At 50.3% G+C, this 13,415-nt stretch overlaps 2 protein-coding genes across 2 annotated transcripts in view; one reads left to right on the top strand and one right to left on the bottom strand.

The window, feature by feature from the left end:
- The window catches only part of CRMP1 (collapsin response mediator protein 1), a 328,086-nt gene that overhangs the window by 146,013 nt on the left and 168,658 nt on the right, over window positions 1-13,415 (bottom strand). The gene's annotated exons all lie outside the window — the stretch shown is intronic.
- Window positions 1-13,415, top strand: part of STK32B (serine/threonine kinase 32B) — a 210,576-nt gene that overhangs the window by 139,606 nt on the left and 57,555 nt on the right. The window contains exon 4 of the mRNA XM_056132782.1: window positions 10,273-10,446. Coding sequence (XP_055988757.1) covers window positions 10,273-10,446 — 174 coding nt within the window. The remainder of the gene's footprint in view (window positions 1-10,272; window positions 10,447-13,415) is intronic.

Below are 13,415 nucleotides of genomic sequence, written 5' to 3'. Positions count from 1 at the left end.
CTCAAACCAAAATTTTTATTTTCCTCTCTTCAGGTTCATCGATTCTTTCTCTCACTAGCTCAAGTATACCATTGAACCCCCTATTACTTTTTTTAAAAATCGAAGTTATGGTACTTTTCAGATCCATTATTTTCCTGTAGGTTTCTATTTGTATTTTCTGTCAATATTGATAGTTTAATTTTGTTCATATATCATTTTTTTTTCATTTAGAGTAACTTCTAGATGTGTTCAGGGCTTACTCCTGGATCTGTGCTCAGAGATCATTCCTGGTGGTGCTCAAGGGACCATATGGGGTGCTAGGGATTGAGTACGGGTCAGCTGTGTGCTTGGCAAGTGCCCTACCCACTATACTATCTCTCCAGCTTATTTTTATGCCATTTTTTGCTGTACCTGCATCTTCCTTTAGATCTTTTCATATCTTTATGACCATTATAGCACAGCGGTAGGGCATTTGCCTTACAAGCGGCCAACATGGCCGACCCGAGTTCGATTCCTCCGCCCCTCTCGGAGAGCCCAGCAAGCTACTGAGAGTCTCTCGCCCGCATGGCAGAGCCTGCCGATATGCCAAACACAGTAACAACAAGTCTCATGACGGAGATGTTACTGGGCCTGCTCGAGCAAATCGATGAACAACGGGAGGACCGTGATACCGTGACCGTGATGACCATTATTATAAAATATTTGTCTGAGAGACCTGCCATTCCATCTTTTTCGAAAAATATTGTTATTTTATAAAGGAGTTCACAATATTTGATTCCATTTTATATTCAAACACCAATTCCACCACCATACACCTTCCCACTACCATATTTCAGGTGTTTCCATTCAGTACCCCAATCCCTGCCCCAAAGCAGAACCAAAATAATATATTTCCCTCTAAGCTTGGTTGCCTCCTACTTTGAATTCCATAAAAAAATGGTGCAGTACTGGAGTATGGGTAGGGTGTGTCCTATGAAGTGTCATGCGGCCGCACGGTCCAGAAAAAGGTTCACTCCTGGGTGAGGCTCAGCCCAAGCATATGGAGAGCAGCCATGAGCATGGTGGCGGTTGAGTTCTGGAGGTTTTTGTCTGCCAGGGCTGGATCCCTTGGGGCGGGAAGGGGTCTCACCTGTCCCCCTCTGGGGTGGCCCAAGTGAAACAGCCTGGCACGGGGTCCAGCAGCATGGTTCTGGCAAGCGTCCTGTTATGCTCCCTTACAGGAGAGAAGGACATATGATCTGGGCCATTCCATCTTTTACAAGAACTATTGCTGTAATAGTTGGTTTCCGTTGATCTGTTACTGTTTCTATGTATGGTTTGAGATTTTTTGCTGGTCAGTGAATCTAGTCACATCATGACTCAGAATCAGGTTGTTCCCCCTCCTCAGGACCTGCTGTATTTGTGTTGATTGTACCAGGCTCTCCGAGTGCCAGAGCATCAGCCTGACACGTGAATGTAAGGTCTCCTCAGGTTATTTCCTTTCCACGCAGTGACTAACTCCTGTATGTGATGTTCAGTGTCATCCTCGTTTTTCTCCTCATCTTTCAAAACGGGAGAAGAGGAAAACGAGCAGGTGGGTAAAGATGCTCTGAAGTCACTTCCTGCAGAGAGGGGATATCAGTGGGGGAGGGGAGCAATATGGCCGCCCGCTTCCTGGTCTGCAACTGAGGCCTCTGGTCCGCAGAGCCCAGCTTCCCAGTGTTGGAGGACAGCATCCTTGTGTCTACCTGATTTCTGTAAACCGTGTGCAAGATGCTTTCGGAACCCTCAGCCTCTGCTCCCGGAGTTGGGAAGTGGGAGACAGGAGAAGTGACTTGGCTGCTCTAAGCTCTCTGCTGAAATTAATAAATTAATTACAATTCACTGCTTAAACCTTATCCTTTAAGTTGCAGGCCTTCAATAGACTCCTGAGTTCCCTCATGGTTATCTGAGTGTCCCCACGCAGTCATGGAAGGTGAGATGATGTTCTGCTGGTGATTCCGACTCCGCCATTGCTGGAGCCTCTGCTTTTGCCTTGGGACAGGCTATGGAGTTTGTTTCATCATTCTGTTTTGTTGTTTTTGAGCCACATCTGGAGATGCCAATAGGTTCCTCCTGGCTCTGCACTCAGGAGTCACCCCTGGCAGTGTTCAGGGAACAATATGGGATGCCTGGGATCGAACCCAGAGGGGAGCACAGGCAACACATGGGAATTTCTGTTCTTTGAAATATTTTTAATGGATAAAACTTGAACAATGTTAAGATAAAAGTAAAGTTGTAGGAAAGCCTCTTTAACAAATGGTGCTGGCAAAACTGGACGGCTACATGCAAAAAACTGGACTCAGATTTCTGCCTAACACCATGTACAAAAGTAAGATCAAAATGGATTAAAGACCTCAACATCAGACCGGAATCCATAAGGTACATTGAAGAAAAAGTTGGCAAAACCCTCCGTGACATTGAAGCTAATGGTATCTTCAAAGCTGTCATGCCACTGGCCAAGCAAGTGAAAACAGAGATAGACAAATGGGACTATCTTAAACTAAGAAGCTTCTGCACCTCCAAAGAAACAGTGACCAAAATACAAAGACAGTCTAAAGAATGGGAAAGGATATTCGCTGAATACACATCCGACAAGGGGTTGATATCAAGTCTATACAAAGTACTGGTTGAACTCCACAAGAAGAAAACATCCAACCCCATCAAAAAGCAGGGCGACAAAATGAACAGAAACTTTCTCAAAGAAGAAATCCGAGTGGCTAAAAGGCGCATGAGAAAATACTCTACATCATTAATCATCAGGGAGATGCAGGTCAAAACAACAATGAGATATCATTTCACACCACAGAGACTGGCCCACATCCAAAAGAACAAAAGCAACCTGTGTTGGCACAGATGTGGCGAGAAAGGGACCCTCCTTCACTGCTGGTGGGAATGCCGACTGGTTCAACCCTTTTGGAAAACAGTATGGACGATTCTCAAAAAATTAGAAATTGAGCTCCCATTTGACCCAGCAATACCACTCCTGGGAATATACCCCGGAGAGGCAAAATAGTCGAAGTGACATCTGCACTTGTTTGTTCATTGCAGCACCATTTACAATAGCTAGAATATGGAATAAACCTGAGTGCCCAAGAACAGATGACTGGTTAAAGAAACTTTGGTACATCTACACAGTGGAGTACTATGTAGCTGTTAGAAAAAATGAAGTCGTGAAATTTACATGCAAGTGGTACTACATGGAAAATATCATGCTAAGCGAAATGAGCCAGAAAGAGAGGAATAGACTTAGAAATATTGCATTCATCTGGGTAACATAAAGTAACAAAATAAGAGACTAACACCCAAGAACAGCTATGATAAATACCAGGAGGTCCACTCCATGGCTTCGAGGCCAGCTGCACACTCTAGGGGTAAAGGCGGCTCAGATAGAGAAGGGAGCACCAAATAAAGGGTGTTGGGAGGATCCTCCCAGGATGGGAGAAGCATGCTGAAAGTAGTCTATAGACCGAACATGATTGCCACCCAATGCCTCTTCTGCAAACCACAGCACCCAAAAAGGAGAGAGAGAACAAAAGGGAGTGCCCTACCACAGAGGCAGGGTGGGCTGGGGGATGGGGGGGTGGGTGGGATACTGGGATTGGTGGGGGTGGAGAATGGGCACTGGTGGTGGGATGGGTACTCGATCATTGTATAACTGAAACCCAAGCACAACAACTTGTAAGTCTACAAATGTACCTCATGGTGTTTCACTAATTAAAAAAAAAGTAAAGTTGTACTCTAAAATCTAAGTTTAAAAAAAGCCAGATAGAGCAATAACATAAAGGCTCAAAGATGGGATAATTGTGGTAAAATTGTGCTAGTATGTATTCTTAAACTAGAAGGTAGAGGAGTTTATTTCAATGTCTTGTCAAGGTGTAGATGTTAATATTGAAAAGTAAGCAATGAATGATTAGAAATAGGATATATAGGCAATCAGGAAAATAAATAAGCACAAGCAATCAAATAAATATATGTAGGAAGAAGAAATTGTGGCAGATTGAAAGCCCATACTAAACTACAGTAATTCTAATAAACCAGCCACCACAATAAGTTTTGGTTTGCTGAGTTCAACAAAGAATACCCGAGCTCTCAATCTGGGTATTTTTTCAAAAACTCTCTGTGCAGTCTATTTATAATCACAGCAAAAAAAAAAAAAAAAAAAACCATGAAGATAGTGAAAACGGAACATAGTGCAGAGTAAAGTGACTCAGGAAAAGGGTAGTCTACAGGACAAAAATTGATGCCATGGCAAAAATACATTTCCAGGATAATAACTAACAAAAAATGATAAGAAAATCCGCATTTTGGAACTTGGCTTGCCTGTTATAAAAATGGAAACTAGATGGAGCAAAAATTGCTGGAAATCCAAGGACAAATCACAAATTAAATCTTGGCGGAGAGGCTTTTAACTTCGCTCTGTCATTAGCAGGTAGTTCAAAAGGGGCAGTCAGGCTGACCTCAAGTTTACGTGAACAGAGAAATAGAGTCCCCAGACCCAGGAAGAGTCGGAGCTTGAGGGTGGTGGGTGCAGGCTGTAGAGACGCAGGCCAGAGATTGGGCTCTGCAAAAGCCTCTCCAGGAAACTAAGGAGAGATCGGACACAGCCCCAGAGTACAGGGCCAGTGGCTAGCAGGCCTACGAGTAGCTCCCCGCCTCGGCCCTTGCTGTGGGCCAACCCATGTCCTCTCAGAATTCTGTCCAAGTCCTAACCATCCCCTGCCCGGGGCTTCAGGGGGTTTGCTGGGAGGGAAGATCATGAAATACGCAGCTGAGGTGGACCTGGCCATTAGCAGGGCCCAGTGCAGTCCAATCACTCCAAGTAAGAGAATCTTGGCACAGATTCTCGGGGAGCCATGGAGGAGCAGAGGGAAGAAGCGGTTGCCTCACCCCCGAGGGAGAGCCCCATCCCTCAGGAAACCCCTGCTCCTATCTTCACCCAGACTTCCCGCCTCCAGATTTCTGAGAAACATGTTTTTGTAGTTGACTCCACTGCCCCTAGAGTATAGCAGCCTGGCAGTCAGACATCCAGAGTCAGAGAGACGCTGAGGTCTGTCTCACAGAGGAAACAGACGGGACTGGGAGGAGGGCGTGTCAGGAGAGCCGGTGGTCTCCGGCAGGAGGCAGGAGGCAGAGGGGGGCGGGTTTCCGTAGTAGGCCTGTGGGTGCGCACTGGAGCTCAAACTGTTCTCCCCGCGTGGTCCTCCTTTGAGGCTGCCGGAGCCGCCAGGCCCCCCGACCCCCTTTAGCCACCGTTGCCTCCTCGAAGATGCAATCACTTCGGGGGCTCTTAAGGTCAAAGGACTCCTTGATGGGCCCCGGTTGATGGGCCACCGAGATGGAACATGTGTTTGTTTCTTCTTCCATTCAGTGAGATGCTTCCCTCTGTGGGAAGTAATCGCTCACAGGACCAGTGCCCAGGGTCTGCTGCTCTGCAACAGACTCTTCACCTTCTCCTCAGCAAAGGAACAGAGCTGTCACCATTACCTTACAACTAGCCAAGGAGGGAAACGGGTGGGTCGTTGGATGTACATAATTTCAAAGCTTGCATAGATACCGGCCAAAGTTTTCCAAAATATTTGACTCATATACATTTCAATCAAACTTACATATGAGCCGGTCTTGGCCCACCTTTCCACCAAAGCCTGATACATTTATTCATCCTTATTTTAGCTATTTTATTGATTGCGGTGGTGACTTATCCCTTTTTAGTTTTCACTAAAGTTTCCCGAAGCCAGGCATTAAATATATTTAATCAACAACATTATGCAGTCATCCTTTTACTTCGAATAGCTTTTTCAAGTCTCTTGCCAATTTCTCTTTAGTATGACTGGATTTAATTCAGTTAAAATGTTTTTGATTGGCACATTCATATGGCTCGTAATTTTAAAGGTGTAAAGAAGTATGTGTAAAAGTTCCCCTTCTCCATCTGAAACTGCTCATCTAGCAATCCTGCCAGGGCTGTCAGACTGTGAATACAATTCCAGAGACATTTTATGCAAATGTAAATAAAATAAAAATACTTCTCCTTTTTGTAAAACATTCATTTCTGTAGACAAATGGTAGCCTAACTTAGGTCTCCTATTTCCTCTCTGGGTAAGGGAGTTTGCAGACGGCAGGTGCTGGCTCTTTCTCTAGGGCTTTGGGACCATGTTAGGGACATACGTGCCTCCAGTTTATACTCCTGAGTGCCCCAACCTCCCCCCCCAACAAAAAGTGTTTAGAGAGAATGCATCTGTAGCACCGATGACATCCAACTGTGTCATCCACCGATGACATTCCCCAGTGACATCCAACTCCAGCACCCTGACAGTCATCCCAGGTGTGGGGGTCATCCCTCTAGCCGGGTGCCAGCCAGGGTCAGTGTATGTGCGTGGTCAGTGCCTGTGTGTGTGAGCTCTTGCTGGGTATTTCTAAGACACTCAGGGGAGATGGCGCCCAGACTCTGCCTAGGCCTGTGGGCCATGGCTTTACGGAATCATGTTGATGCAGAAGTGATGCAGTGACGGTGGATCTCCACGCTGGTGTATGTTCCCCAGGTTCTTTAGTATTTTTAAGAATGAAGATAATGAGTAATAATGATGCTCAGAGTTAGAGAGTAAAAAACATATTGGAAAGTGGAAGAGAAAGGAAAAGGAACCCCCCACGAGGGGGAACTGAGTATAGGACTATGTTAACTATGCTCATTGTGTGTGTGTTGGCTTTTGGGGTCACACCTGGCCATGCACAGGGGTTCCTCCTGGCTCTGCACTCAGGAATTACCCCTGGCGGTGCTCAGGGGACCATATGGGATGCTGGGAATCGAACCTGGGTTGGCCGTGTGCAACGCAAACACCCTACCCACCGTGCTATTGCCCCAGCCCCCGTGTGTGTGTTTTTTATAAGAACACTAACTTTGTGTTACAGAGAATGCAGGATATTAAAGATAAGGGTTTGTTGTGTAGACCCTTTTAAATAAAATTGAGCTTTGCATTTCTTATCAATTGATGAGAATGTCACAGATAATGCGCTGTTCTAACAGGTGCTCTCTGGCAATTTGCCTTGGGTTTTGCTCATTATCTTAACCTCCTGGTGAGCCTAGTTTGGCAGAATTTTATGTTGGACAATTGTTGACTTCCTGTTTATCAGAAAGAGCCCAGGGATTCCGAGGAAGTGAAAAATGTAGGATGGAAGCAGTCAAAAATGGGCCTGCTCAGAGCAGCCGGCAAGGGGAAACTGAGGCTTCCTCTTTCAGTGCTCTAAGCTTTCCCATCTTCCTTCAGGAGCATGAGTCTCCCAGTCCCCAGTGAAGCGTTCCCACTGTGTTTCTACCAGCCACGGTTCACACATCATGGAATGTCATCTTTACCCCGACCCACCGAGAGAAATCTCCTTCTGGCTTCTGTTCCAGGAGCAATCAAGCTTCTTTCTCAATGGCTGATTCTTTCCCACCAAGTCACAGAACTCACCTTATTTCTGCCTCTGCCCCAGTGGTTGGGAAGGTCAGAGGCACATTGGTTGGCCTGTTTTAGGCATGAACGATTGGGGCTGGAGCTTTGCCTCTTTCGTTCTCTTCACTCCTTTTCTGTTCTTTGTCTTGGTCTATGGATTGTGATTTTTTTTATCAAGATTACATGTACTTCAAGGTCATGTTTAGTCATTTTGAGAGCAAGGCAGAAGCTGGAAGGAGGTAGGCGTTGGGCCATACCCATAAGTAGGCCTTTACTCCTGGCACTGTGCTAAGGGTTCACTTCTGGAAGTTCTCGGGGGACCCTATGGAACACTGGGAATCAAACCGAGTTTGGCCACATCCAAGACCACATCTTAGTCCTGTACTAACGCTGCAGGGCTGTGTTGAGTTCTTCATGCAGCTTTGCTATGCTGTCCAAGGATGCTAGCATAACGGATCCTACCGTGGTTCACTCCCTTGCCAGGTCACCCTCACCTTCCCACTTAGTCCCCTCCTACTTGGCCCATGACTCTGTACCTGGCCAGAGGATTTATCCGCTCCAGCCCTGATGTCACTGGATTCCAGCTGCTAGTGGCACATTATCATCCTGTGGACGTGGAAGACCAGGTGCAGTCTGAGGGCGAAAGGATTCGAGGGACAGTCAAAGAGGGAGAGATGTTATATAACATACGCTACATAGAGAATTTTGGGATTTTAGTAATTTTAGGAAGGTTGGCTCCTCGTCAACTGCCACGGAGACTAGGGAGGGAGCAGAATATTGAAACAGCAGATAACAGGGTCCAAAACCACGGTAATGGGGCTCAGAGCCAAAGGAAGGCGGTCACAAAATTCCCATGAGAAGTGCTGCATGAAAGTGCTTGTTTGACCTAGCTCGGGGCTCCCCCTTTTAAGGTGTAACAAAGCCTGTTCTTCCATGCTGTTGGTTCCGTGGGTGCAGTTCACCTGACTCAGTGTAGAGGGTGGGCATTGCCTTCCCTGGCCCCCTCCACAGAGGAGTATTAGTGTGCCAGGCTGGAGGCTTCGCTCTGGGTCACCACCACCATTTCCACCACAGGGCACTGCATTTCCTTGAGAACACGATGACAGTTCCAGGTCAAATGAGAGATCAAGGCAAGATTGTTCTCTGACAAGCCCCAGTAAGTCCAGTAGGCCCAGGACAGGAGAGGGAGTCAGGAGGCGCCCTTCAATCACATCCCATCTGTGGTCGGGATTTCCTCCTTAGAATTCATTCTGGTCTGCAAGTTGCTCTCCTGAAAACCCATGCTGCTCCCCTAAAGAGTTGGCCTGGAATACTGAGTAAGCTGGCCTCTCCGACAGCTGAGCTGTGAATGGTGCGTGGAACTCTGATTATTGTGCAGCACCTCAATTATCCCTCGGCTCTGAGAATACCAATTGAGCATCTGTAGGAGGCTGTTACCGCCGATCCCCTCATTGCCCATGGGCTCTTTTCTGAGGGCTTAAGAACATCTCAGAATATCAATTTTAAAAAATAACAAAGCGTGTTGGTCATTTTGCCACACCACTGAAAGGGCAACAACCTCGATGGCTGTGCTCATGCCTGGATGCCGGAGGCCGGGCTCTATTCCCGGTACCACAAGGTCCCCTGGGAGCTGCCAGGAGTGATTCCCCAGCTCCATCCCAGCTCAGCACGTCAGGTCACTCTGGCCCTACAGCCCCTCTCTGGGGGCAGAGTCAGACATGAGGTCCCCTCCCAGGCCTGCATCCCAGGTCACCGGAAACCCTGAGGGTCACTCTGAGGTCAAAAAACAGGGAGGAAGGAGGATTTGATCCTTGTCCCCACTCTGCCGTGGCTCAGAGTCTTTCCATCCTTCTGGACCTTGGTTTCCCCTTCTGACAAATGGGGAGAATGGTTCAGGGTCCAGAGCCAAGGCTGTGAGGCACAGGTGGAAGCTTCCTCAGCACATCCTGTCATTCTGAGCTTTATTTCATGATGTCCCCAGCCCACCAACGTGAGCAGCATTTCATGTTGCTTCTATTTGATTTTACAGTAGTTCAACACTACTATTGATACTAGATACTAGTTTTTCATTCCTTAAAAAGCAAAATGCATTTAAAAATATATGATTTCAGTTTGATGCCAGTTTTCTGCTGCTAGAGAAAAAAAAAGAAATGGAAAAAACCCAGAAACAGGGCCAGAGAGATAGTGCAGGGCTGAGGGCACTTGTGTGGGCCCGCAGCGGACCCAGCTTTAATTCCCAACGTCGCACATGGTCCCCCAAGCCCTTCCAAGAGTGGTCCCTGAGCACCGCCACCTATGTGTCCCAAATCGAAAATATCGGTGACAGAAATGACCATCCACTGTCAGTAACCGTCCACTGTTCCAGAACGCGTGAGTCTGGGCTCCGCGGGGCAGTTCTGCTGTGTGGGTCAGCGGGGACCAACCCGGGACACCCCAGTACCCGGGTCTCCTCCCCGGCCCCCACTGCTGACCCCCGCTGCCCAGCAGGACTGTTGGGGCCAGAGGAGCCCGTTTGTCCTCCTGGGCTTGTGCCCTGAGCGACCTGTGGAGGCGTCAGGCGAGAGCTGTCGGTGTTCAGTCTGCTGGACTCCTCAGTTCACGGCTCGTGGAAACAGGCGCCACGGCGAGTGGCGGGCGCAGGGGGCACAGGAGGCTTTTGCTTTTTGCACGGGGGCTGCACCCCTGGATTCTGGAAGCATCCGGCAAAACCCCCGCGAGCAGCAGCGGCGCCTGCACAGATGAGGGGGCTCCACGCGCCCGGCCGCCCGACGCGTCTCGGGCCCCTTCCCGCTCCGGCGAGGCCCGGCGTGGGCTGGGCTCCCCTGACGCGGTGCATCTCCCGCAGGTACTCCTTCCAGGACGAGGAGGACATGTTCATGGTGGTGGACCTGCTGCTGGGTGGGGACCTGCGCTACCACCTGCAGCAGAACGTGCACTTCTCCGAGGGCGCCGTGAAGCTGTACATCTGCGAGCTGGCGCTGGCGCTGGAGTACCTGCAGCAGTTCCACATCATCCACAGGTGAGCGCGGGGTCTGGCGCTGCCCCCGGGCCTAGTTCTGGCCGGACCTCTCGGTGCGGCTCCGGCGAGCAGCTGGGCGGGCGAGTGTGTCCAGAGGCGGAGGCCGCGCTCAGGGCGCGCTTCTACCCGGCCGGGCAGGGGCTCCGCCCTCCCCGCTCCGGCCCCGGACTGGAGGTTCGCGCCCGAGACGCGTCGGGCACTTTCCGCCCCCCCCCCCCCCCATTTGTAAACCCCGTGAGCCTGGCACGGCCGCAGTCCTGCGCGCGACGCTCTGTGCCCGGGGAGCTGGCAGCTTACTCCGCTCACCCACTGCCTGGCTCGGCAGCCCCGAGTCCGCAAAAGTCAGAGGAACTGAGGCCTGAGCGAGAAGACAGCAGGAAGGGCGTTTGCCTCAGTTCCTGGAAGCCGAACTCCTGTACTGCATGGTTCCCTAGCCCGAGGGAGGAAGGAAGGAAGGAAGAAAGGGAGGGAGGGAGGGAGGGAGGGAGGGAGGAAGGAAGGAAGGAAGGAAGGAAGGAAGGAAGGAAGGAAGGAAGGAAGGAGAAGAAGGAAGGAGATGACATTTAAGGTCTTGGCATTCCATAGCCCAGGTTCCTGGAAGCTGAACTTCTGTACTGCATGGTTCCCTAGCCCAAGGGAGGGAGGAAGGAAGAAGGGGAGGGAGGGAGGAAGGAAGGAAGGAAGAAAGGGAGGGAGGGAGGGAGGGAGGGAGGGAGGGGGGGGAGGGAGGAAGGAAGGAAGGAAGGAAGGAAGGAAGGAAGGAAGGAAGGAAGGAAGGAAGGGGAAGAAGGAAGGAAAGGAGGGAAGGGAGGGGGGAGGGAAGGGAGGGAGGGAGGGAGGAAGGAAGGAAGGAAGGAAGGAAGGAAGGAAGGAAGGAAGGAAGGAAGGAAGGAGAGAGAAGAAGGAAGGAGATGACATTTAAGGTCTTGGCATTCCATAGCCCAGGTTCCTGGAAGCTGAACTTCTGTACTGCATGGTTCCCTAGCCCAAGGGAGGGAGGAAAGAAGAAGGGGAGGGAGGGAGGAAGGAAGGAAGGAAGGAAGGGAGGGAGGGAGGGAGGAAGGAAGGAAGGAAGGAAGGAAGGAAGGGGAAGAAGGAAGGATAGGAGGGAAGGGAGGGGGGAGGGAAGGGAGGAAGGAAGGAAGGAAGGAAGGAAGGAAGGAAGGAAGGAAGGAGAGAGAAGAAGGAAGGAGATGACATTTAAGGTCTTGGCATTCCATAGCCCAGGTTCCTGGAAGCTGAACTTCTGTACTGCATGGTTCCCTAGCCCAAGGGAGGGAGGAAGGAAGAAGGGGAGGGAGGGAGGAAGGAAGGAAGGAAGGGAGGGAGGGAGAGAAGGGAGGGAGGAAGGAAGGAAGGAAGGAAGGAAGGAAGGAAGGAAAGGAGGGAAGGGAGGGAGGGAGGGAGGGGGAGGGAAGGGAGGGAGGAAGGAAGGAAGGAAGGAAGGAAGGAAGGAAGGAAGGAAGGAAGGAAGGAGATGGCATTTCTTGGAAGCCGAACTTCTGATATCTTCTTGCTAGTAATTGGCCAGAACAAAGTCACATGACCACCCAGATGCAGGGGGTGGGGAATTCATTCTGTAATGAGCATCCCCCCACTGGGCCGTAGCCGCAGTCCTGCGGGGAGGGCATATGCCTTGCGCGCAGCTCACCCAGGTTCGATCCCCAGCATCTCATAGATCCCCTGAGCGTCTCCAGGAGTGATTCCTGAGCATAAAGCCAGGAGGAACTGCTGAGCATTGCCAGGTATGGCCCAAAACAGAAAAAGCAAAAGAAACCCAAAGAAATCACATTTGGAAACTCTTATGCTGGCACTCCTCAAAATTGTGTTTGCATACACACACATATCATGTGTGTTCACAAATGAGGCACAGGTATGCACACACATGTACTGTGTATTCGACACACCTGTGTTTGTTTACATGTGTTGTGTGTGCGTGCGCATGTTTAAGTATGTGTATGCATGTGTGTGCAGGCCTGCACATGTGTATATGCAGTATGAACACTGCTGGCGTGTGCCTCGGCTTCCAGGCTGCCACAAGACCAGATAAAGCCCCATAGCTGCTTTTCACTCTATCCCAGAGGCAAGTAACTGTCCACACTGACCCCCAGGAATCCGCCCGAGCGTCCGTGTTCTAAGTGCATCCAGTCGGGCTCACTTAGCTGTGTTCAGGAGGTTCCGTGTGTACCGTGTATTGTGTATGATTCGAAGGGGGGGCTTCCCGAGGGGCATTCAGGAGGCCCATGATTCTTGGCGCAGCACTGGCGATGGCACGCGAGGGCCTGCAGGTGCCAGGGGCTCCCAGATCCCCTGCTCTGCCAACACCTCCAGGGCTAGGCCCAGCAATGTGCAGGAAACCGAGTACTGGTGCAGGTCAAACCCAGGGCAGGTGAGCCAGGCCCCGGCCGTGCAGGCTGTGCTCTCTCCCACTCCTGCTCAGGCGTTTCCTGATGTGGGAGGTTCTTAACTCACTGGGCTTGGCAACAGAGCCCCAGTAGGAGTTGAGGAAGCACATTCCCTCCCTCCCTCCCTCCTTCCCTCCCTCCCTCCTTCTCTTCTTCCCTTCCTCTCTCTCTCTCTCCCTTCTCCCTCCCTCCCTCTCTCTCTCCCTCTCTTCCTCCTTCCCTCCATTTCTTTACCTCCCTTCCTCTCTTTCCCTCCCTCCCTCTTTCCCTGTCTCTCTCTCTCTCACACACACACACATGCACACGCACATGCACATACACACGCATGCACATGTCATATATCATTTAATCCTCCCCCTGTGGAATGCTCTGGGCACTGTAGCTGGTTCATGCAGAAAGATGGGGTGACTCAACCCCGGAACACAGCTGCTGAGTCTTGGCCTCAAGTCTCTAACCAGGCCTGTGGCAGTACCAGAGCAAGGATGCTTCCAGGGACCCGGCCCCATGCTGGGGTCTCCCGAGCAGGGACCAGTGTAATGCGAATCCTGTTGGAGTGTGTCTTGT

The sequence above is a fragment of the Sorex fumeus genome, unplaced genomic scaffold (genome assembly GCF_029834395.1).
Source record: "Sorex fumeus unplaced genomic scaffold, SorFum_2.1 ptg000095l, whole genome shotgun sequence".
Classification (NCBI taxonomy): Eukaryota; Metazoa; Chordata; class Mammalia; order Eulipotyphla; family Soricidae; genus Sorex; species Sorex fumeus.
The sequence above is the reverse complement of the archived record's forward strand: the minus strand, read 5'-3'. Positions and strand labels throughout refer to the sequence as shown.